This window comes from Anopheles ziemanni, chromosome 2, assembly GCF_943734765.1.
Source record: "Anopheles ziemanni chromosome 2, idAnoZiCoDA_A2_x.2, whole genome shotgun sequence".
Lineage (NCBI taxonomy): Eukaryota > Metazoa > Arthropoda > Insecta > Diptera > Culicidae > Anopheles > Anopheles ziemanni.
In genome coordinates this window covers 27607655-27632246 of record NC_080705.1, presented here as the reverse complement: position 1 = coordinate 27632246, position 24592 = coordinate 27607655, and the positions used below count along the sequence as shown (strand labels likewise).

Here is a 24592-nt window from a genome sequence, read left to right as displayed (position 1 = left end):
TCTCAGCCTTGAACGCACCGAACGGGCTCACGGTGCTGGCTTGACAGGCTTCGAAACACCAGGAGCTTCGGAACACTCTGAGCCGCATTGCGTCGTGACAATGTAACACCTCCTCCTCCACCTCCCACCCGATCGTACATAATTAGTTCAAGATTACCCCCGACCGACGAGACCCGATTGCGATATGCCCCCGGTTTCAGAGTGGAGATACAACCGACGGGCAGTGAGCACGCCGTCTTCATTCGAACCGGAGCCCAAGCATAATCTTAAACATCGCCAAATGACCATCCATAAATTAATTAACCACGTGCCGTGTGGATTATCCGCGCAACCAGATCGCGCAATTCGATCCCAAGGCGGTAAGTGCGCGCGTGTGTGTGGGGGTTTTATTTGTGTGTACCGAATTACCACTCGAGATCATGCTAGCGTTTGTTTGTTTTTTGTTTCCCTCCCCGCTCGTAAGTACCTTCGGCACTTTGATTCAACATGTAAACCTTTTTTTTCCTTCCCGTTGATCGATCCTTTGCAACATAAGCGCCAGATGTATGCTGGGAAACATCGTACCCTACCGTTTGCGGCGACCTTTCAAGTGCAGGAGGAGAAAAAAAAACAGTGAGCTAATGCAACAACAAACGGATCAACCAATCTCGGGTTCGAAACCATTACTCAATTCTTGGCGATCGTGGCCCACTTGAGGAAACGCGGCGGTTGATAATAGTAGGCAAATCATGTCATTCACATGCTCCGGTGACTAACGGCGTGACCCAAACACACACACACACATACATAATAGGCGACCCAGAAGAACACATGCGGAAACTCGCGCTCCGTTCTTGGTCACGCTTTGGCGTGAAGTCGTCGACGGTCCGCGAATGTTGAGAACGTACGAGGTGGAAAACGAGTGTACAGGGTCGCCCTGTAATGTTATCTCCGCTCCGGAATCGGATCACGGCTCCGCGAAGTGGTCGCGGTACGTGTCGGGGCGGATCGTTTTGGCAAACGCGCTATCTCCCCAGCCTCCCGTACCGAAGCTGTCGGTATAAATTAAATGGTGAGATAATTGTCGTCGGTTTGCACAAGACTCCCGGGTGACTTCTGGGTCTTTCGTGGGTGCCGTTGTTTGCAAACAGCGTGAGGTCGATGGCGCATATCTCGAGCACGGGAACATATGGTAAAGTTCACATGCTTGCGGGTGTGGTCCGGAAAAGTACGCTCGATTTCAACACTATGTTGTTTGTTGTTTGACATTTGCGAATTTGTCTGCGAGTTTGTAGAGCACGTTAAAGGTTCTTAGGGAGCCGTTTTTTTTTCGATTACCGTCTCACCCCCGCATTGTCTCATTCAAAACGATGCAATCATGAATAAGCAGGAAAAATATACTTATCCCGAATGTGTAATGATTTGAATTCGGAAATCATCTCCTTCACCCATCTCGAGCTGCACGTCATCCATCATTCAACTTGTCCCAAGGGAAGTCATCACCGACTGATTTGGGTAAAATTATCTCACTCTCGCCAGACACAAGTGTTCCACCTAAATTGATACTTTCCTGCAACCTACGGGTGCGATGATGTCAACTGAAACCCCCTTCGGACCATTTCCCCTGTTTTTGTGTGCTTCCATCAAAATCCATCAAAAACTCCAGACACCCGTAATCACACGCGGCCATCGTGACGGCGCAGCATAATCGAAGTGCAACAGTGCTTCCCTTTCGGGCAAACCCTTCCGCGCCATTTTCGGGGCTGCCCTCAAACCTTCCGATTACCTCACAGGTGGAGGAGGGTGGTTCCTCAAACCATCGGCATCGGGGTCTTTGGCGGCATCGGGCGTTATGCGTCATCAGCCCGGAGCACGCGCCTCGAGTGATCTTCACATCGATTCGACTCACGCACGCCACGAAAGCCAAACAAAATATGTAGGTGAGCATGCGAGCTGCAAGTGGTTTTGGAGCGATGGTCGCGTGTCGCTTTGTTGGTAGCGCCAATTGTACAACTGGAGCATCCGTCGGGTGATGCTATCGCCCGGAGATCAAGCGCGAACGTTGACTCATTCGGGGTTCGGAAAATCCTCAAGCATACATTAACATGTCATTAACATTTCTCTTAAGAAGTTGTACAGATAGTTTTTAGGTTAATTTGTAACAAAAAGAAAATATTATTTGCACGAATCGATGACTTATTGCTTTTAGTCCATAATCAAATTCCTTTACACTATCTATCTTGCAATGAAACAAAATTTAAACACATCTCCTCGCTGTTTACATCGATGTTCAGTAGTGAAATATATGAATGATAAGTTCATTCATCATACTCGAACGAGATCATTGCTACAACGAGATAATGAGCATGCGGTGGGGTACGTATGTTGATTTACGATGCTCTCGTGTGGAACCACACGCCACCCTGCGCTCCAACTGGAAAAAGCAAGAAAGTCCGCAACAGAAGATGATTTAATCTTCTCTCCACATCCACCAGTGCGTCTGACGCGAATGTAGATGGCGGGCGTTTTGTATAAGCGAATGTAAAGCAGTGTACCATCCTGAGAACCTCGCACAGTCACACGGGAGAAGCTTCCAAAATGCGGGGAACCCCAGAAAAACACTCACACACACACATACCAATTCATTTCTTTCATCGGCCCCAAAAGTCGGAGGGCACAACGTTCCGGATCGCAGATGAAAACCGCTTTTGCACATAATAATATGCTTCGCGAACGATTGTGACAGGGCAAACAAAATAACAGAAAACGTAAATGCAAATGTGGCGATCGCGGGTTAGAAGAGCTGCTAGTTTGTAGCTAATTGTGTGTTGCCTAATGTCGGACGGTACCATAGACCACCGCAATCCGGTCAAGCTTTGGAAGTATGTGTTTTGTTTAGCTAGGCACAACAATTTTCCCAAGGGAAATTCAGATGCTGGAGGCAATCTCTGAATATCAATGTTCGATCAAAGAAGAGTAACATCGAAATGGGTAATTATTTAAAATTGAAACATTTATGGTATAATGTACCTTAGCGGATCAATATTATGTTTTAGTGTTTATTTATTTATTATTTCTTATGGTTTCTAGCTGCAATATGGAAAATAAGATCAAATAAAAACGAGGTTGGAATTTGATGTTAGCTAACGGTCATGTTCTTTACCCTCTGCGCATTATGTTGCATTTATGTAGTGCACATGCACACCCACACGCTCATTCGAGTTCCCTCGAACAGCAACGGTAGGTTCGCCTGGTGATGAAATAAATTGTAGCCCACCGAAGTGATCCACGCGATCCAGAGCGAGCTGCATTTAGATGATGCACTCAATCGAACCGAGCAGAAGCTTTTCCCCCGGCGTCTTCTCGTGCGGTGCTCGTCTTACGTTCTCCCTGGTCCTGTTTCCGAACCCCGGAGGACACCTCTTCTTCTGACGATGTTTTGCCAGACCACTCGAGCGTCATCATACATGCGTCAACGTGCAATACACACGTATGTGTCCCGTCAGTCCGTTCAAGCGACATTCAAGGGGCATACTATTATTGTGAGTGCTGCAACTGTCTTCACCGTTGCCGACGCGATGCCCATTGCATCACCCGCGATGGGGATGACAGTTCGAACGAGCAATTCGGTTCGGTTTTCGCGGTAAGTAAATTATCATCAAGTTTCAAACCGAAAGATTGCAACAGCCGTTCGCCAAGCGACGAACCTTCGCTGTATGTTTCACGACTTAGCTAAATATTCTTCGCTAGTAGAAATGAAAAGTTTGTTTTACACATTTATTAAAGAAATGTTTTTTAAAACCTGAGAAAATAATGTTACATGCTTTTTGTCCCTTTTACCTTTTACCTCGGGGATCACGTAGATGGCTGCTTCATCGGGTCCGCAAGTAAAAAGACGGGTTCCGAAATAAAATCCGAAATAAACTTTCTTGCGCGGCACAGATAATTATATTCGTCAACTTATTAATATTCCCCCGTGGTCGCTTACATGATTGATTATTTATGTATCTTTAACCGGCTGGCTTTCCGATTCCGAAGTTCCCCCGAAACCGCAGCAATACCAATAACGGCACTACTGTCCTGGTTTATTCTGCCCAACGGCCACTATCCGGCCCCATAACCGACCGTTTTGGTAGTTTGTCAACGCAAAACTCCGATCACCGACCAGGCATGTGGGTAAATATTGTGTGATGGACGAAAATAAAATAAAAAAAACCTACAAGCAAATGTGCGCAAATCTTCGGGTGAAAAACAAAATTTTGCCAATATGTATCGCGCCATCTGCACCCCCACAACCAGTCCTACCGGGTGCGCGATAAAACATCCACGGAAGTGCAATAAATCTCACACAATATCTATTTACGACGTGGGCAAGACTCGCGGATCGCACACGTTTATCGGCGCTGGCCGCCCCGACGTGCATTGCATAACCCGGAATGACACAGTTTTCATTCACCCGAGCGATCGACGACGGATGGGTTCGCTTCGGGTTTCTCCCCTTTGACGAAAAAAAAACAAGTGGAAAACCCCCACCATATTGCTCGTACGATCATTTTTTTAATGTGCACTCTGGGTCGATTATTTATTTGTTGATATTGCGCCAGATTTTCGGATACGGCGTGCCACGGTAGGACACGAGCACATTTGCGGTTATCCGATTCTACAAAAGGGCAGCTAAGGGACCAATGGTCGATTGGGTGAATGAAAATATTAATGCATGTCCACTAGGAGCACACAATGGAGGTGCATTTCTCAACACCACAAATCAAACATCTGCGCGCACGCTTTTGTCCTGCGACACCGAAGTCCTTGAGAGCATGCTTAACACAAAGCATGCGATTTGCAGATTTTGTAGTTTTCGAAATGACTGTTTTAATGCAACAAAATCGATTCCTTCGACCATGTTTGCTTAGCCTATGGGCCAATCATTTTGTTACAAAGAAGTAATACCCCGATCGCACATGGCAAAACAATGAGACAGCCCCGAAACGGCTCCGATCCGATAGTGTTCGATACGTTTTCTCTATTCCTGGATCAATTTTTTTCAACCCACCCGCAGCTGGAAAAACCCAGCAAACCATGGGCGTTTGTTTAATAATGAACCGCGTGGTTTTTAGTACCAGAAATGGACCCGAGCGTCTCATCGATCGTTCGCCGGAGCTAGAGCCGTTACGTAATCTTCGGGAGAGTTTGTACTACCCGTCGGTCGAGAGCCGGCCCAGACGAGTGTTCTCGGTGGACACGGAGACCTCCACCTCCCGGATTGGTGGTGGATTGAAAAAATAGGTTATGATGTCTTACGCGTTTGAACGGGTTTACTTCGCTACGAGGAGCCCCGGTAAAAGTGTGCAAACGAGTCGAGGTAGGAAAATCAGACGCTCTCGATGAAGGATCGCACCGGTAAGGGAGGGAGGAATGCAGAGGGGGGGGAAATTGTACTGTGAATGTTGTGTGGTACATTTTCCTCCAGCCTCCCACGCTTCTGCCTGTCGACACAAAGCCCGGACCAGAACCAGAAACAAGCTAAACGAAAGGCAAACGGTCAGTCACGATGATGAGGGTTTTTGGATGGGGGATGGATGAAAGGGAAAAGAAATAGCGAAACGATGCTACCGGTTACTTGTTCTCCGGGAGCCGGCCAGCTTTCCAGCAACCGGCCGCCGCATTTCGATCTGACGAACGATGCACAACGGTGCACCGCGGTTGCAAGGTTGCCCGCCGGCAACGAGTATGATGAAAACTCAGCGGATGGGAGGGGGGGAAATGTTTAGGTCAACAACAAGATAGCGTAATATTTATGCGAAGGCGGGAAGCTTAGGCCACGGATGGATTTCAATTATGATGTCTTTAGCTGTCGTGGCTGTTCGTGACAGCCTTGAGGACTGATTTCGTCAACAAGTCGGCCGAAAAAGTTTGATTAGATTTTCACGGCACTCTTACAGAACTCCAAAAAAATAAAGGATTTCTTGAATCAAATTATGTTAGGTATAAAATTTATTAATTTTACGTTTAACTTTGAAATACTCGCTTGCTCTCCATAATTGTTCAGACATGTTGCATAACCATCTTCGCTTTGAACGTAGCTAGTTCAAATAATTACCTAGCGCTCAGACGACATAAAATATGATTGATACCAATTCACGGTGGGTGAGCGTAAATGCACAGCAAACACCCGCCTTCGAAATGCGGTCCGCTTCGATCGCTTCTGATCGATGGTCTAGCCAGTTCTTCTGCCGACGCAAGCCGGGTGACATGTCTTAGGAAACGTGTGTTCTTTGCAATCGAAATCCGACCGGTATCCGTTTCGTGTCACATTCTTTGCCGGTCCTACGCATCGAACGATCATGCCTCCCTCGAGAGCGTGTGAGATGTCACCATCAGGTCGGTTCTTGTGGTGGTTTGCTGTTTGCACACACGATGCAATACGGATGCGTTTTTTTTCTCGTTTTTCTTGGCGCAATATGTCGATCATTGGCCGCACTTGAACCCGACCGAAGGAAGTGGGAGGTTTGCAAGCTGAAGAAAAGCACTCCCGAGGCCGGCCAGCTGGTGGCGAAGAAATTTAATGACATTGTCAACCCTACCCTATGCGGAACCCTACCGTTTTTGGCCGTCCGGCAAGGATTAGACGATTAATGTGACGCTTGTTTTGGAATGCAAGCCGGTACCAGCGTCCCCAGGGTTGAACCGCACGCTCAAGCTCTTCTTGGCGGGGGGGAAAGGAAAAACAAGCGAACCATTTCATGCGCGGTGGCGAACGCTCGGAAAAAAAATCCATAAATAACCATCGCTGTGGTCTTATGCGCTCGCCGTAGCCGTCGATCGCGAGATGAGAGATTTAATTACCCTTGCTTGTACCCTCCGGATCGTGCGCGCGATGTACGCAAGGAGACGTATTTGCGCAGCACTGTCAGAATCCATTTAGGACACGCAGGTAAGAGCCTCGGCAAAAGCGAGGTTGCTGTTCGCTAGTTTTCTTACGCTCGGTGCCAACCTTTTTTCCTGCCCCGCCGCGCCGTTCTACCACGTCCTACGATAGGGTCATTTCCTTGAGCGGGTCGGCCGCGGCAGCTACCATTTAAAACCCGCTCATTGAAGTGTTCAAGTTTACGGCACTAATGACACTGACTGCGCGAAAGAGGCCCACTTGGAGTGTGCGTATGCGCGATCGGGCCACTTTTACGCCGCGGAGGAGGACGTTGCAAAGATCGCGCGATTTCAATGGTGGCAATAATAGATGGGAGCGTTTTCGCAAGCCCGACCACGGAATCGGCACCGCCGGTACAGCTCAGCCGAGCACTTTATGGGTGCTCCTTAGCATAAGTCTTGCGCGCCCTGATTATATGGTGATGGAAATTCTGCGAGCCATGTCTCTCTCCCGTTTGATCCCGCTGTGAAACGTCTTCGTTTGGCAGCCTCTGGCAGCTACCCATTGATCAGCGTATCGATCGACTGAAGCACCCTGTTGAAAGGCGCCGTGCAAATAAATAATAAATCAAACGATTTCGTGAAACAAAACTCTGGCATCAAGCGACGAACCTGCACAATCAGTGTAGCGAGGTTTGGTGGAAAACTTCATGCCACACTGCGCTCGCGCGAGCGGAATGCACGAATCGTCAATTATGTTGTTGGTATACTCACCACCACGATAGCATGGCGCCAGGGAGCAATAAATCGATCGAAATCATCCCTTTTCCCGTGCACGAACGAGCCCCCCGGTGCGCAAAGAAGCGATCGATAACGATTGTCGATAGGAAAATTGGCGAAGGTGTGATGTGATTAAAGATAGAACTGTAATTTTTCGAACATAAATCACTTCTGTAAAATGAGGGACAAAACGATTTCCTCATCGCGGTGCATTCGGAGAAGCGCAACGGAGAGTTTAAGTAACAAAGCGTGAAGTGGCTAGAGATTGAACATTTTTTACATTTTAATTTGGTGAGAACTGTTTATTTTATTAAGTTAAGCTTGTCTTTTTGATAGTGAAATTGAAGGAAAATAATGTAAATTTATCAAAAATATTAATGATCTTCAATCAAATTCCATTGAAAAAATCTATCGTGTATGGTACATGCAAAATATATAAATAACGGTAATTTGGTAAACTGCGAAATTTTTGTAAACATTTAAAATATGCTCTATGAATAAAATCAATAAAACTAGCAATAAAACAAGATAATAAAATTTTTCATTTTTCTTTACAATGAAATTCATTTCAATACCATTTTCACTACGGACATATGTACAATTTAAAAATTCTGGGTTTGATGAAGGAGTTTCAGTGAACTTTTTAAAAAGCAACAAGAAATATACAAACTTCTCTCGTTCTAGAGTAATAAGGTAAATATTTTAATAATAGTTGGGCTTATGTTTAACATCGATTGAATAGAACTGATAGATTGTCTCAACATCGTAAATGTTCGTTCGCTTTAATTTGGTTGAAGATTAATGACAAACCCAATTTTTATGCTGGTCAGCGATGATGATGATGATGATGCTCTGAGCAAACTATCGATCGGTAAACCCGATGTAACATTGCACAACCCTTTTCGTTTTAACAACGATGGTCACGGAATCACGATTTAGCCCCCGAAGAGAAGAAGAAAATGAAATCCAGAATCGATCGTGATGGGACACGTGCAAGATCTACCGGATCCGACTAGACATCTTGGAGGATGAACCAATCACCGAAGTTCCTACCGTCCGGATCCGGGCCGGACATAATTCCGTCAACCGATCGGATGAGGTGAGCGGCGCAGCACGAGCCACTCGGCGCAAAGTGAAAGCCATTTACGGCGGAACGGAAAGAAGCGGCCGAAGGGAACGAGCAAAATCAGGTCACCGGTTAAAAAGGGGAAACGGCAAACAGGGACACGGCCTTGAACTGATCAAAACACCGTCGGGGAGGGTGATGCACGGAAAAGGAATGTTTTCCAAAAATTGGAGAGCACCTCGCGCGGACAAATTGTGTCCCCGCAAAACCCGCGCAGGTGGCGCGCAGTGAATAAATGAAGGGCAATCGGATATCGCGACGTCGCGACACCAAATGTGGGTCAACCAGAAGCGTCGGCAAAAACACGTACGGGGTGGAAAAAAAAGTGCAACCACAGCCGAAGGAATTCAATTCAAATCGCCCAGTAGGTACATAACGAACGCAGACGCTCGCGCGACCGGCACCGGACACCGCTCGTTACGTAAATCTGGCCAGTTTGGCGAACTGTGCAGACTTTGCGAACCGGCTAATTAAGCATCAAACGATGATGATGAAGCGACCGCTACGCATGTCGCGTTATTTGCGCAAACCACCACCGTTTGGATTGGGTTTGAGCCACTGCAGAAGCTGAACCGTCCATGCTCAAGCGCACGTACCAATGTGACAAAATTCTTCATGACGGGTCGTCAATCAAGTGGCACGGGGTAATCTTGCAAAAAGAAATGCAGAAAAAATTACCCATAAGCCGTACTATGTGCTGAACGTTATGCTTCAGGTGCTCTTCTTTATGTTTTATAGTCCAGCTCGGAATGCAACCGTATCCGGTTCAGTGGGCGCAACTGTAACAAATGTCACTGGCCACAGAGTTGTGGTAATGTTATTTTGCAACTATTTGTCCAGCAATGGTTTCAACCAAATAGCCCCATTTTTTCTATATCGCATCGCATAAAGAGCATTGCTTCATCACTCTAAAGAAGGAAACGAATTGTTCTTTTCGACATTCTCAAAGCAGATGAACCGATTTGATAAGACTGTGTCAAAGCCTTTTGTTGAAGTCGTGATTCGACTTCAATTGAGCTGTGTTCGGTGCCCTTGATATTTGAAGCAGCAACTGAGGCAAGTTAATCGGGACTGTCACTACCAAAAACAAGCGTAAAGTTGAATTTGCTCGAAATGTATATTAATTTAAACAAACATACTGCTGAAACGATCAATCAACGATCAATTGAACTACAAACAAAAACAAAATTGTTCCAATATTTTTTACCAAATACATGTTACTCACAAAGGATAGAGGTGACGAAAAGGAATCTCTTTCGTTCTGTCAACGTGCAAATGAAGCGGTGGCAGCGAATACATAATCCAGTGAACTACAAATCACGCGCGCGATGATGTCGTGCATCGTGCCATTTATGACATTTCTTTCGATCACATTTGCCAACCGAAATCTCAAGGTCTTTTGGCAGCGGCAAAGTCCCGAATGCAAAAAAGGGACCGATCCCGCCGATCGGCTTCATTTTTCAGGCTTGCCCAATTGGTTGACCTTTTCCGCGCGGTTTGAGGATCGGTTAAGATTAGGAGCAAATTAGGCGGCTCAAATGAGTCGATTTAAGAATGGCTTGCATCATATGCTTGCTTGTTGATGAGCGCATCGTAAAGAGAGAAGCAAACAACGAGAAGCCGTTTAGATCTACTTTCGTTTTCATATTGAAACAACGTACTGATCGTATCGGGGGTAAAGAAATTTTTAAATCGTTTAATATTTATCCGACGTCGAGATAAGCTGCCCCCGTTGGCTTTCCCATCCAAAACAGCATTGGAGGGAAATTACATTTTCTCCTCCGCTTCCTACACAAAACTGCATCTCGATCGCTGTGTACGCAAACGTACCGGCCTCGGTAATGGTGGGTATTTATTATGTAAAAGTGAACTGTCCGCAATGTCTGTTATTATTTCACCGCGTTTCTTCGCTGCTTGGCGTTGGCTTTGAAGCTTTACCGTGCTCTTTAGCAAAATTGTGGTAGGAAAATGTTCCACGAATCGCCAACGCGATTGATCCTGACAAGAAAACGATCCAAGAAAAGCGCCACCAGTCTCGAGCCACAGATTGTTATCAAATCGTTAGTCGAAAAAATGAAGGCCCAGGCAACGTCGGATTGTGGCGAGAGAGGCCGCTACCGGGCTTGCGTCTACCGGCAGCTATCAATCAAGGCTATCGCTCCCCTTGAGGTAGCTCGGTGGCAGAATTGATTGATCAAAATTATCAATCAGCAAAACGTCCGGCGATGAAAGCACTTTGCTCCGAGGGTTGGCACTGCCCTTTGCCCACGGGTAACCGATCCGCTAATTTGCGGGTCCGTTGAGCCGATTGGGGTTTAATCAATCAGCGCTAATCGATCGAATAGGGATGACGGAACCGACGGTTCAGGCGTGAAATAGTTCTTGCTTGAGCCGGGGCTTCGAATCGAATGAGCTTCGACGAGCGTGAAACGACGAACCGGCTTAATTTAATTAATGAACTCGTTCAAGAAACAACGGGTTCCATTACCTGAAACCGGGCCCCCCCCCCCCCCCCCCCCGCTGCTGCAGGGTGAGTTAATGATTGTCATTATCACTTATTTCTTTGCGGCAGTAATAATATTTACTTAACACCACCACCCCCGTCAGCCTTTCGGGTGAACAAAAATTAATTTGGAGTAGTGTCTAATGTGAACCAGCGTGGAGAACAGTTAGACCGCCTGAAAAGGGCCGTTTTATTTAACCGTGAGTCGCAGCATACACGAGGCATGGAAGAAACACAATCTCCCCCAAATACAATGCACGTATGCGCTCGCCGTGGTATGCAACATTGTGCAACGCTCGATCTCGCTCGAAACGGTGAACGTGCACCATTTTTCCGCCAGCGCTCGTTTTGTTTCTGCTGCCATATTTACTTTTCCCGCGCACACCTTTTCATCCCTGGGCCAATGGGGTGGGAGACCGAAATTGGTAACGATTTCTGGCGATATGAAACGGCGACGCCATGTAGGGCGGCCCGTGCCGTTTGTCGTGTTGAAAACATTAGACAAGGCATTAAAAACACCTTCCATCGCGTTCGTTATCAGCTGGCCGGAATCTTAAGGCACCTACACGGCGCCGTATCCTTTCGGTTGATGAGCCCTTGTCCAGCTTAATACGTCTAATCATTCTTCAACCGTTCGTTTCTGTCCTCTTCCGCAGGTATTTCTTCTCCAACGTGCTGCAGTTCCAGATCTACCGCTCCCTCTGCACCGCGTCCGGCCAGTACGACCCGCAGGATCCCGCCAAACCGTTGCATAAGTGTGACATCTATCGCCAACCGGCTGCCGGCAACATTCTCAAGTGAGTACACGCTTCCCGCATCCCCTTCACCGCCATCCCAGTTGGGAGGGAATTATGTTTCAAACCGCCCCGAAACGGGACGTGCGTTGTAACACACGAACACGCATTCACCCTTCCCCCCGAGATATCGTTGATAATGGATAACGATGGTGTCGGTATGTTTGGCCGTGTTTTGGTTGGTATCGAAAAATGAGTTACCGCATGGGAAAAGTAGCCGGAGTGACCTGGTTTGCGACGCAGACCCAGTCCAGCTCGGTACCCACCCGTTACATCAATCTGGCTTCGGTTTCGGGGAAACTAAATCATCGTGTTTTAGTTTTTGTTTTCTCTACTGACGCCTTACATCAACGCGGATTTTGAGCTGGTCAGTGACATTTGACAAGGGTGATCAGTTGATTGTGGTCGCGATCAAATTAACTTGTGATCCACTCCATCCGTCGATTGCGTTGGAACAAGGTGATTGTTTTTAAATGCGGAAAGCCGGGCTAATCCCATCAGGCTAGTGAATGTAGGTCTTTGTCGTAGTTTGGCCGAAGATGGGAAAGTAGTTTGAAGATAGGAAAGTTTGAACGAAGCTTAATAGAGCTACATCTGATGCAGGAGTTACAAACTTTGATACCGATGTGTTACAGTTTCCATCGTAACGTTGGCATTAAAAAAATAAACAAATTTTAAAGACTTCATGCAAAAACGGAAAACGTTTAAAAAAAACGTAAAAAAAGAAGCATATCTTTTAAATTCCAGTTTGACAGTTTTATCATTTCACTAGAATCCGTGACCAAAACATTAAACCAACTGCGTTTGAATATTTGTTGGAACTTCCAGTTACTCAAACAGACAGGCTCGAAGCTCCTGTCAAACATGTTTTCGGAAAATCGCAGCAACGTGACCAGCATGGATGTTGCAGCTTATTTCAAGCTAGACAGCGGCGAATGGTAAAAAAACCCTGATACTTTATGTTCCTTTTGAAGCATCTTACAGTATATTTCAAATGTTTTGGGTACCTCCAACTCATATTTCGTGGCTGAAAATCAGCGGGAAGGCTATGCACAAAGTCGCTCTACTTTCTGTCAAGACTTTCGTCGTATGGAGAAGTGTATAATGTGCAGTGCCTTCCGGAGTTAAGCAACTTTATCAGAAAACATCACAAAGAGTACAATCCAGTGGTTTGGACATGCTTGTCCACAGTAAATCATGCGCAAAGCGCATCGAAGCTGCTAACCCTCCATATGCCTCTCAGCTACAACCAATCGAAAAAACATTTGCAACACTTAAAGGAAGGACCTAATCCAACATTTTATAGTCCAAACAGAGTAGCACTGGGTCATGAATGCCTAACAACAACTAAAAAACATCCTTACATGAATGGATTTTTCGGCTATGGCTAAAGTTTCGGTCAAGGAGCGTAAGGACCGAATGTTTTTTATACATTGAAGTGATATAACTTAACAATAAAATTTACTTCATTCAATTAGCTAGGTTAACTTTTTTCTTATCGCCTACGAAAATTTGTCTAGTTTTTTTTAATGCAAAAGTTAGTACTATTACGAGTTAAATGATAAAAATATGTTATCCTTTAAATTCATGACAGTTTTACATCGTTTTATCTCGACTACATGAATGTCTTAATTTGTGCTGAGTATATTGTTATTGGTTCTTTTATGATGAAAAGCACCTTTTATCTTGATTTTTTGTGTTTAATTTCATTTGACTTCATTAAATAAAATATAGTTCACGAAGGATTTAGCTAATTTTGCTTTTGAAATGAACATTTACACTAATAATTCGTTACGTAGAAACCCTCGCCCGCATTTTCCCATTGCTTTGAAAACTAGGCGAGGAAAAAAAACGCTTGAATGATAGTTAGCAAAACATAGAATGGATCTATCAGCACCATCTTGCGTCCACTCGATCAGTTGGCCCATAATTCTTCATGTCAAACGACCCGCCACGAGAGGGAAAAAACAAAGTCGCTAGGATCGTTCGGCCCAAAAGCGCCCGCATTTTACGCTCCCCCGCTTGGCTCGATGATACATTCGACGGGATAATTGTGGATCTTGACGTTTGATTTGCACCCGCCGGGACCGGCTTACGTAATGCATCGCAGCGAACCGTCACTCGGCCGAGCCTCCCGTGGCGTGCAAGTGGATGCAAGCCATTGCAAGTGCACTTTGCGTCGTGACGATCGGATGCGAAGGTGTTTCGCTTGAAGAATGGAAGCCACAGAGTGGACTGACTTGCAAAAAAGGAATGGAACCTGAAAGAATGGTGTGTGTTTGATTTCGTTTAATGGACCGTTGCGGACGCTTTATCTTTCTTTATCCTTGCATTAGGGAGCTGCTGCCTTTTAACATACTTTCTGCCAATTACATACACGCTTCTCGTCGCACGTGAGGCAAATTAAATTTACTACCGTCACTAGGGCAATACATCTTTCTCTTCCCCCGCAGTTTCGTTCAGCGCCATTTAACGGGAGTGATCCCTTTCTCTCTCTCTCTCTCCTTTCTTTCCGTTTTTCTCAACCCACCCCGTGCGTCGGCTCAGAAAACTCATGGAGCGCGGTGCCTCGCAACCGTGGCAGCAGGTCCTGCAGGAGGTGATCGGCGAGGGCCGGCTGGACGGGTCGGCGTTGCGTGAGTTTTTCCGGCCCCTCGAGGAATGGCTGCGGAATGAAAACCTGCGCAACAACGAGTACGTCGGCTGGATCTACGACGGTGACTACTGCAAGCACAGCATCGAGACGGCCAATCTGCAGGTGTTTGGCGGGTTCTACAATGTTGCCGTCGAGGTGCAGCTCACCAGCTGGTTGGTGCTCGCGATTTCCTCCCTGGTCGTTGCGCTGGCAAAGCATCACCAGCTCCGATGAGATGAGTACAGATGAAACGTAAAAATCCGAGTAGTTTAAACCGATAGGGAGGTTCATAACCTCACATCACCCGTAGAGTAGCGTACCGTTATGAAATAAACATAAATAATCGTCCATAAAAACACACATATCGAGGAGGGAACACACACCCGCGGTGGATGACTCGTCAAGTTCATTGTCGCGCGCGGATCTCCATCCCCGGAAATCGGAACTCATCGGGCCAGTCAACCGTCGCGCCAAGGAACGGCCAAGCCACGGCAAACAATTTGCCTCAATTGAGCGAGCGAGTGGTTTTTCGTGCGTGTGTTGTTTTCTCATTTGATTTGTCTCGTTTGCGGCCCCTTTGGGTAGGTCCCGCTTCCTTAAGTGTCACCGTCAGGCTTCGCGGACGGCGAAAAAGGCGTGGAAACGAGCGTGGCGGAGAGGCTAAACCGCTTCCAGCGGCAAACCAAAGTTGATTCGGTTCAGGCCACTTCAGACGACGACGACGACGACAGGGACGAGCTGGGGCGGTGGATACACTTCAGGAAATGAGTGCTCATGCACCAACGGTAGCGTGTTTTTGTGGATTGATTGTGCGAGCGTGTTTTATGAGTCAACTCAAATAAATAAATTAGTTCAATGTAATTCAAACGATGTGTGGTCCATGAAAGAAAACGCAACAAAGAGCCCAATTCAAATGGTGGTAGGTATTGAAAACCTGTTTATACTTACATCTAAATACAATTAACACTCTCAATCATATCAACCGCTACGCCAATTAAGCCCTTTTTGCTAAGAGTGCTTTCTTGTCAGGCTGTATCAGGATCCTTTTTGTCCACTGGCACATTGCAACCTTCAGGTAACGTTAACTCCTGTCTCTGATAGGCTAGAAAAAAAGAATAACAAACCCATTTGATAAATATAGACTTCCAAAGGCCAGCAATGGGTTGCCCTTACGCGCCCCGGTCAGCGTTTGGGTCGACTCACAAGCGCGCGCCACGAGAATGCAACGGCCAAGATCAAGTGCAGCCTGCCATATTTGTGACACAACATTGCACCGCGCGTCCAAAAGCGTCGCTCCAAGCCTCGACGGGGACCCTTGCTAAATTGAATTTGATCATTTTATCTCGTTTACGTTTCCGAGATCCAAAGATGAGCCAGTGGAGAAATCCGTCCCGAGATGGCGGCCAACGTTCGATGGTGTGCTCGGTTCGGTTCAGTGTTCGGTTGACTTCCGACTGATACGAAGCGCGGAAAGGATCACACAGCGGATCCTTCTTGGTGGTTAAAAACATAAATGTGTCTTTCTGATGTACTTTCGTAGATGAAATTGCGTTTGTAAACTTCTTGTGTCGTGTGCATTGTGTTAGAGTGCCAAAAAGAACGATAAGTTGATACAATCCAAGTCGTATAAATTGTGGTCAGAAAACAAAACTAACGAGTGCTAGAAATCATAATAAAATATAATTCAAAACAGAGTGTGAATCATTCAAAGCACGAAACATCAGAAGTTCATCGTGTCGTGTGCAATGACGATATTCAAATGGTGAAAGCATGATGAAGAATTACCTTAAACCTGGTTTGGCTCACTACTGGGAGCTTGCCTTTGTACTGAGTCTGCTAACAACATGCCAATCATATACGCTAGAAGGCGACAATGTTTGCTACCGATATGAGAGGTAAATTCACATTTGCTAAGAGATGGAAAAATAACTTAAAAGGTGAAAAGAGATGGAAAAATCAAATAAATGCATTGAAAATCAAGTGATCTAACCATGATAAAAAATATCTGTAAAATAATTTTGTAGGCAAAAGTAGTTAACTGACAAAGGTGTCAAAACTATTAACAGTTGACCATCTCGATTCGGTAATGTTTAAGTGGTAATTAATTCCAGCGAATCATAAATAATCTATTAATTTAAACATTACTGCCATCGTGTCCTTCAACGCGCTAAGGCCTCGAGGAAAAACTCTCCTCCTGCATCTCAGCTGCTCACAAAACAAACGGTTCACCGCCAATCGCCTTCGGGTGTCAATCGTTGCTTTATTAATTGGATAATGTAATGCTTGGTAATTCGCACCAGCCACCCAGCTCAAAGCACTCCCCACGGTGCGGGTAAAAGGTATCGCCCTGAAAGCAGCCCCACCCACCGGACAAGCCGTCCGAAAAGCCGTGCCAAACCGTCTGCCGAACCGGGGCACGTCATTTTGTGGCGCTACCCGCGCTACTTATCTCACCGAGTCTCGGGCGTTTGCCTCGTTCCCCATTCCGGGCGGACCGCCCTGACGAAGCAACATTTCCCACTGTCGGTGCAGGGCTGCTTATTTAACGCCCGGAGAAGCCGGGTCTGACCTGTCCAAGCTCCCGCCCCGCGGGTGAACAATTGCCATCCTTCAAGGCACGGGAAAATTGGTGGCAGCGGCTACAAACTAGAGACACCGATAGCCGTCAGCTGGGGAGCAGCACGATTGTTCGAATTGGCGAACCTCCGGACGTCATTTCGGAGCCGTCCGGATGGGTAAATGGTGCTAATGTCTCCCATCCCTGTAATCAGCCGCGCCGGGCAGCGTTATGTTGCAGTTTTTCACCGGGCCGCTGTGGGGTTCCTGTGGCAACAATGACGCCACTCAGTACTCCCCTTTTATTTTCAACTGAACCCAACCTGGTCACTGGAACGCTTCCGCATACTTTGCACACGCTTATCCTTTCCCTTTCCCGAGCTTTTTCTGTCACAGCCCCGGGAAAAAGGTTTGCGTGGCATGTGTTTTCCAACCCACAAACCTCCTGGACGATCACGGTAGGTATTGCGTAATGACCGCTGCACGTCGCTGGGACGCACCGTCCTGGGAATGGAACGAAACCGTTTTTCAACCACGACCACGCTCCTCCCGGGGGCCATCCCACCTGCACCAGGGGTGTCATTTTTTCCAATCACCGCTACGCAACCAACGATGATTGATGAGAAACGGGTGTGTGTGCGCGTGCGCGCTCTCGCCATGAAAAACCCACCGAAGCTCCAGGGTCTGCCGAACGTTGGCTTAACGAGCTTAGAAAGGACTCATCGATCGATTGGCAACCGGTGGGCTAAGCCGCAGGAAAAATGGTTTCATTTTATAATCGATCCATGAATGAACCGCGACGGCAGCCAGAAAGGGGGGAAAAGTGTAAGACAACCCATGTGAATTCGTTTATATTTCACCGAACAGGAAGATGGGCATTAGGAGCGCCAAGGCCCTGAGCGAGTGGAACCTTGAATCGGAACGTTGCAGAGTGCGTGCGTGCTACAGATTTGGGCTGGTGCAGCTCAAATTCATGCCCGGGAAGAGGCGTAAATAAGCTCCCTTGCATAACGTGCGTGTCAGAGGCCTTGCATTTCGAACGTTTCGGACATAAATTATGCTCCATTTCGCCAGTGACAACCGGTTCCAATAGAGTAGGGTGTTCTAAACGAATGCAACATCAAAAACAAGATAAACTAAGTGTTCAGATGTTTGTGTTGTGCAACATTTATTTAAAAATAAACTTAGAGAAGTGTTTAGAACGAATTTTGAATAAGTTTCGTCGATAACAATCATTAAATTAATTAACCATGTTTCAAGAATCAAATCAAACCGTTATACGATCGAAGTATTTTCTTCCTTTCTTGTTACATAACCCAAGCACATTTTCGTTTCTAATTCTACCATTCTTCGTGCTACCATTCATCCCCAATCTTCTCTCCCCAAAAATCTCTTTCTTCAGTCACCATTACGAACTTCTTCAGCACGCCGCCCAAACGCCAAATAAATCGGCGTTTTTAGGCTGGGCTGGCGAAAATGTTTCGACGTGCTGTAACAATCCAACCGTTTTCAACAGTTCTCAAGTGGTTTATACTGCAAAGACGGTCGGTTAATCCGGCTGGCATGGAACGCATGTTTATCTCTCGCGCAATTAAAAGGGAAAAGAAATCCAAATCGTCTAAATCTGCTACTGAGGAAAGAAAAGTAACAGTTGAAAACAACGTCTTTGATGCAATCCCGTGCGAGTGCGTGTTTGTCGGTGTGAACATTTATGATCATTCTTCTTGGCAGAAGATCGCGCTTGTTGCGGCATTGGGATTATTTCGTAAAGTGCAGTAAATTACCGAACGATGAACCGACGAACCCTTCAGAGGCACCCAAACAAGCATACTGGGTCTTTTTTATTTTTTGCTAGTTAATTTTAAATTGATCCGGTCAACGCTGCACATCAACCAATGTACACAAGGTTGGCAGCGATTCGATTGCTTCAACACGGTTTAATAATACGTCAAAAACGATTTATTAAATTGCCACATGATTGATGGTTCTGGAAGGCAGGAGAAAAGGGGCTTCGAATGGGCTGCTGCTGTCGTTCTTTTTGGAACACGTTGGCAGCAAACGTTGATCCATCGTTAGCTGTGATGAGTGGCCAGTTCGAAGCAAGCTGCTGCTGGATGTGTGTGGTTGATCGTCTCCTGAAGTTTATCGCATTTCTTTTGCCTCTCCATATTTTTTTCTAGCTTTACCGAAACTGAAACAATTCCACGAAATCAAACGGTACAGGTCCTGACGAGACAATGGTGTCTGGAAATCCCTCCAAGATGCACTTCCTACCGGACGGAGGTGAAAGAAGTGTTCGTTAAACAGGTATGATCTCAAAATAACTACTAAGTAAAAATTGACTCACAGCTCTATGTTCAGTTGTCAAAACATATTAAAGAAAAACACTAACATGAATTCAAATGAAGTAATTAATATAATACATCAGTACCTTGAAGGAAGTGAAGGAAGTTCGTTAAACAAGTATGATCTTAAAACAATCACAAAGTAATAAATAAAAACATAAATCCAAAGTTGTATGTTCAATTGTCAAAAACATTAAATAAAAACACTAACATGACATCACATGAAGTAATTAACATAATACATTAGTTCATTTTGTCCAAGGGAAGCGATAAATAGTAAAAGCAATCGTGTTGTCATGTAGCAAACAAATGAAGCCACAAATCGACCCGTTGCCCGTCAGTCCTCACAATCAGCTCCATAAATCACATGCAAATTCAGTCAAACCGCATTATGTTTGACCACACGAAAGCGCATTGCCGAAATGGCGATGCCGCCCAGAAAGGGTTGTGCGCCCCATAACAGATCGTAAACATCAATTACCGCTTGTGCGGTTTGACCGCGTCGACGTCGCAAGGCGCTGTAGAGTTCACGATCAACGACTTTCTTACGCATACACCGTCCACGCACCTATTACGGCAATAATAACGATTGTTAGCCATTATTTTATTTCGCGACTTCCGCTTCCCCGGTGAGCCGGTGGTGGTGGTTGGGTGCGATGCATTGGGATCCCGTACGGTGACGAGTCTAGGCTAAGCCCGTGACTTCACTCATCTTTCCACTGGATCGCCGGCATTAGGAGACATTCATCCGTCACACGAAATGCAAACAAATCCACATCGCAAACACCGAGGGCGGGCGATAAAATTCACAAAGCCATCGGCGGCTCGCGAACACGCGAGAACAGGAAGTACACAGAACGAACGAACGGACCTGGAAGAGAATGGAATTAAATAAGAAACAAAGACCCATCATAAGCGCACAGCACCGGGTATCTTGCTGGTTGCTATCTGTCCGCCGACATCGCGACCATTCTTGAGACGACGCTCGAAGATGCGATGGGAGAATCCCTTCCCAGCGCACTTAGTATTCGGCTTGGGATCGGGAAGTTTCGGCTACGTCCGCCTTTTGTTTCAGCACCGGATCAGGGCCCCACCCTGGCACCCTTGATGGATGGGGATTAATTTAATCAAGGAAACCGCCGGTTCGTAATCGTACAGGGAATTTTTGATTCCCCTGCGAGCTCACACAGTTTAACTGTCCAATAGTTCTGAAACCACTTCCAGGGTCATTGGTGACGTAGTGAATGAATAGTTACGCTCATGCTAGACGCACCTTTTGGCGGGTTTTTGGTGTGAATGAATGGTGACGGGTCTGTGGGAAATCTGTCATTTTTACCGATCGTTACCGGCCGGAACAGGAAGTTCACATTCTGGAATGGTAATAATATTTAAATGTACCTTTCCGTGCGTGAAGGAATTCATGTATGTTAATGGCTTGTTTGAGTTGCGATGATCATTTTTGCCTTAGGTTCATTTACTTCATACTGAATTTAGTTCTTGGGCTTTGAATAGAATAATTCCAGTGAAATTATGAACTATGAATTAATTACTTTAAATAGTAAATTGCGGTAGAGTTTTTATCAAAAACAATATAAATACTCTTTTGTGCTAGTAATGATTTATTATTTCACTTTTTCTGACTTGTTCTAACGTTCTCAAAAACTTTTGCATCCAACCTTGTTTGGACTTCGATGCATCCGCTCGTCATAAATATCGGCAAGCGCAAGGGACTGAATTCTTAATTCGATTCATTATGCTGCAATGGTTTGCGTATGTTGCATGCATTCATCAACTTCGCGCCAACTTGTCGTTGGGCGCATGAAGACATTCAAAGTGATCGTTAAAAATGTACCCTACGCAAGACCACCATCCCCGAAGGGCCAACCATTTGGCGTGTGTATGCTGTGGTGAATTTTGAACAACTCCTCGAAAACATAAATTGGCAACAACGGAGTGGACGTTTACGTAACACTGGAGTCTAAAAATAACCTAACTTCCGGTGGATATTTATAGTCTGTTTCATTGTGTTTTTCTTGTCTTTTTTCCCCACTGCAGAACGTTACCAAGACGCGAAGGGTGGAGTTTTGCTGCGAGGGCTATCAGGAGCAGCGTACCGATAACGGCACTACGGCGGAATGCCGCCCGATATGCCGCGGTGGATGCATCCATGGCGTGTGTCAGGCGCCGAACGTTTGCAGCTGCGAGGCTGGTTTCGCCGGAAAACATTGCCTGCAGCGTAAGTGTTAGGTTATGAGAAGTAATGTGTTTATAACCCCTTTCAGTTGTTTCTGCTTGTAGGATGTAGGAATGGTACCTGGGGCGTAAACTGCCGACATCGGTGTCACTGTCAGAACTATTCACATTGTGACACTAAAACCGGTCACTGCCGGTGCGCTGACGGATGGATGGGAAAATAGTTGAGTCTTGAACCGAATTTTTGTGCACCTCAAGCAGATGTAAACTCGCCTTTTGATTCTTTTATCACTCGTTCTAGCTGTGAGACCCCATGTCCGGAAGGAACGTATGGGACGATGTGTGTCAGTAAGTGTAGTTGTAGTGGCAGACTTTGCCACCCGCAGACGGGCCTTTGCCTGCCGGTCGATGAGGTCGTCATGTTTGATAACATTACCCGTACGGTGGAGAACAGTTTCTCCGCCGAAAGTACGGAGCGCATTTCGGCGGAGCAGTGGATCAAGGTCGATAATGATACCATTATGAGGGAAAGCAGTATAACCACTACCTCGACTACCGTTAGCAGTAGTAGCAGTAGTAGTAATAGTAGTAGTAGTAGTAGTAGCCCTTCTGAACCATATACCACACCCAGTACTACCAGTGGCACGTTATCGACAATCTTTGACGGGGAAAGCACAACCACTGATTTGTCAATAACCTCAACCACAGAAGCAAACGGTCAAATTCTTTCGAATGCAACATACGCCGAATCGTACCACGAATATCTTCCGAACAACACCGAGATGAGCATGGTCCTAACCAAGGGACATTCGCGATCGGCCAGCAATGAGAGTATGTACGAACTCGTTACAACCACTTCCCGGGTGGAAATCACCTTCATAGACACCGCAGTTAAAAAGATCGAAGATCCCACCATAGTGCAAGATAATGTTACGTACGAGGACGCAGCGACATCCATTACCGACAGCTCCAACGATACCGACACTCAGCTAGTCTACCTCGAATCCGGGAACCAACCCGTTCTGGTGGGAATATCCGACGATAGTGACGATCATACGCGTGGTCAGCAAAATGAAGCGAACGAGCGACAAGCGATCGTGACGATCTCCTTCCTGGTGATCACGCTCGGTCTGCTGATGTCGGTCGTCTTTTACATGAAGCGCCTCAACCGGAACACATTATCCAAACCGACGCCAACCGCACCACCGGTGAAGATCGTCGATGGAAGTGTCCAGACCGGGAACGACTCAAACCGATCGTCCGATCCGCTGCCAGAGTTGCCGCAAGTTACCTACACCAGGGTACAACCAAAACCTCTGCGAAATGGAAACATTGGTGAGTAGCATAGGGAGTTCATCTTTCCTATGCAAAACCGCTCATGTATTTAATTTTGTACTCCTTCCAGAACACTACGACGTGCCGGTGAACAACAGTTTTATACATCGCGCAAAGAAAGCCTCCCCTTACAACTACAACTTTTCCGCAAACAGTAAAACACCGCCGAGAAAATACAGTCTCGAACATATCTACGATGAAATTCAGTATCCTCCACTGTCGGAGGTGTCCAGCACAACTGATAAGACGGAGGAGACGGATGAGACTGATGCAAATTACTCCAAACCGATGGTGGCCAACTAGAACGTAGTTGTAGGATTGTTTTGTATGCAATAAGGATTTGTAGAAATATAATATATTTCCGCTTGAACTCTGTTCGTGCCAGTATATTTCATGATATTTTTTAGTGTGTTCTTTTGATGCCGTAAACTGTGTAGTTAAGCTTCCACAAACTGGATGGTAGGAAAAATATTTCGTTTCAATCTTCTAAATTGTTTCATCAAGTAAAATTTGATTTGCATCTACTTCATTTATGTGGTGTCAAACTTGTTTTTAGATCTACCTCACAGAAACCGACGAACACCACTTTAAACAACTAACACCGTCACATACAAATGAACTAATAGTTCATAAATCTGAAAAATGGTCTAGAAGCATGATAAGAAAGTAAGATAAATATTCCGTACAATTTCAACTGATGGTAAGTAATGCCGGTTTTCAACTGGTAAGTAATGCCAGAGTTACGTTTCACTTTCATCAGTCATTAGCCACTCGTTCGGAAGGTAGTTTATTGCTCGGTGCACCAGATTGATAACTACAGTTTGCGCAACGCTTATTTTCACCATAATCTTTAAGCATTTCGGTGAGGTGAACAATGGATGAGGCATTCGTAATATGCTTGGTGCTGGCGTCAATAGGATCGTTGTTCATAGCATTTCTGTGCATCGCGTATCTACTAGGGCAAAGAAATATATTATTTAAACAAACGCAAAACGCTTCCCCGGCCGTATCTCCGAACCCTGGGCAGGGCCATACAGTAGAAGGTAATGCAATAGGAAAAATTCAGTCCAGAAATATGATATGATAGTAAGATAGATATTTCAATTTCAATCGACCAATCATACGCAAATATTGACTACTCCATTGACTTTACCATAGTTCTCATGCTTCATTCCATGATCATTTCGATGAAGTGAACCATGATTTAGTTCATAGTATTTCTATGCATGGCATACTTTCTAGGGTTCTCGTTAAAACGGTCGGCCAAACGGTCTTCCACCAACACTTCGCAGCAGAACTCAGATACTCTACAACGTTCGGCAGCATTTGTACCTCCAGATCTAAATTTCGCATTTCCGGCTGGTAAGAGTAATAACTTTTATTATTTATACAATCTTTTCTGACCAAACACCATTGTAATCAAAGCTCGGCCTATTAAGAAAAATTCTGTAGCAACATTTTACTTTGGTTTTTATTCCA

General features: G+C 45.8%; 2 protein-coding genes across 2 annotated transcripts in view; both read left to right on the top strand.

The window, feature by feature from the left end:
• Positions 1 to 14918, top strand: part of LOC131294594 (angiotensin-converting enzyme) — a 61248-nt gene extending 46330 nt beyond the window's left edge. The window contains exons 9-10 of the mRNA XM_058322643.1: positions 11912 to 12052; positions 14597 to 14918. Coding sequence (XP_058178626.1) covers positions 11912 to 12052; positions 14597 to 14918 — 463 coding nt within the window. The remainder of the gene's footprint in view (positions 1 to 11911; positions 12053 to 14596) is intronic.
• A 1536-nt stretch (positions 14919 to 16454) lies between these two features.
• Positions 16455 to 23416, top strand: LOC131293312 (uncharacterized). The gene is made up of 7 exons (XM_058321392.1): positions 16455 to 16579; positions 19421 to 19547; positions 21641 to 21821; positions 21884 to 22001; positions 22080 to 22417; positions 22487 to 23113; positions 23184 to 23416. The coding sequence occupies exons 1-7, from the start codon at positions 16455 to 16457 to the stop codon at positions 23414 to 23416; spliced, it is 1749 nt and encodes a 582-aa protein (XP_058177375.1).
• Positions 23417 to 24592: the final 1176 nt, after the last annotated feature.

Bases quoted from the DNA above. Each gene is read 5' to 3' on its own strand.
- LOC131293312 (XM_058321392.1), top strand. From the start codon at position 16,455: ATGATGAAGAATTACCTTAAACCTGGTTTGGCTCACTACTGGGAGCTT. The intron at 19,548-21,640 runs GTATGATCTCAA...TCCCCACTGCAG, and splicing joins AAGAAGTGTTCGTTAAACAG to AACGTTACCAAGACGCGAAG. The intron at 23,114-23,183 runs GTGAGTAGCATA...TACTCCTTCCAG, and splicing joins TCTGCGAAATGGAAACATTG to AACACTACGACGTGCCGGTG.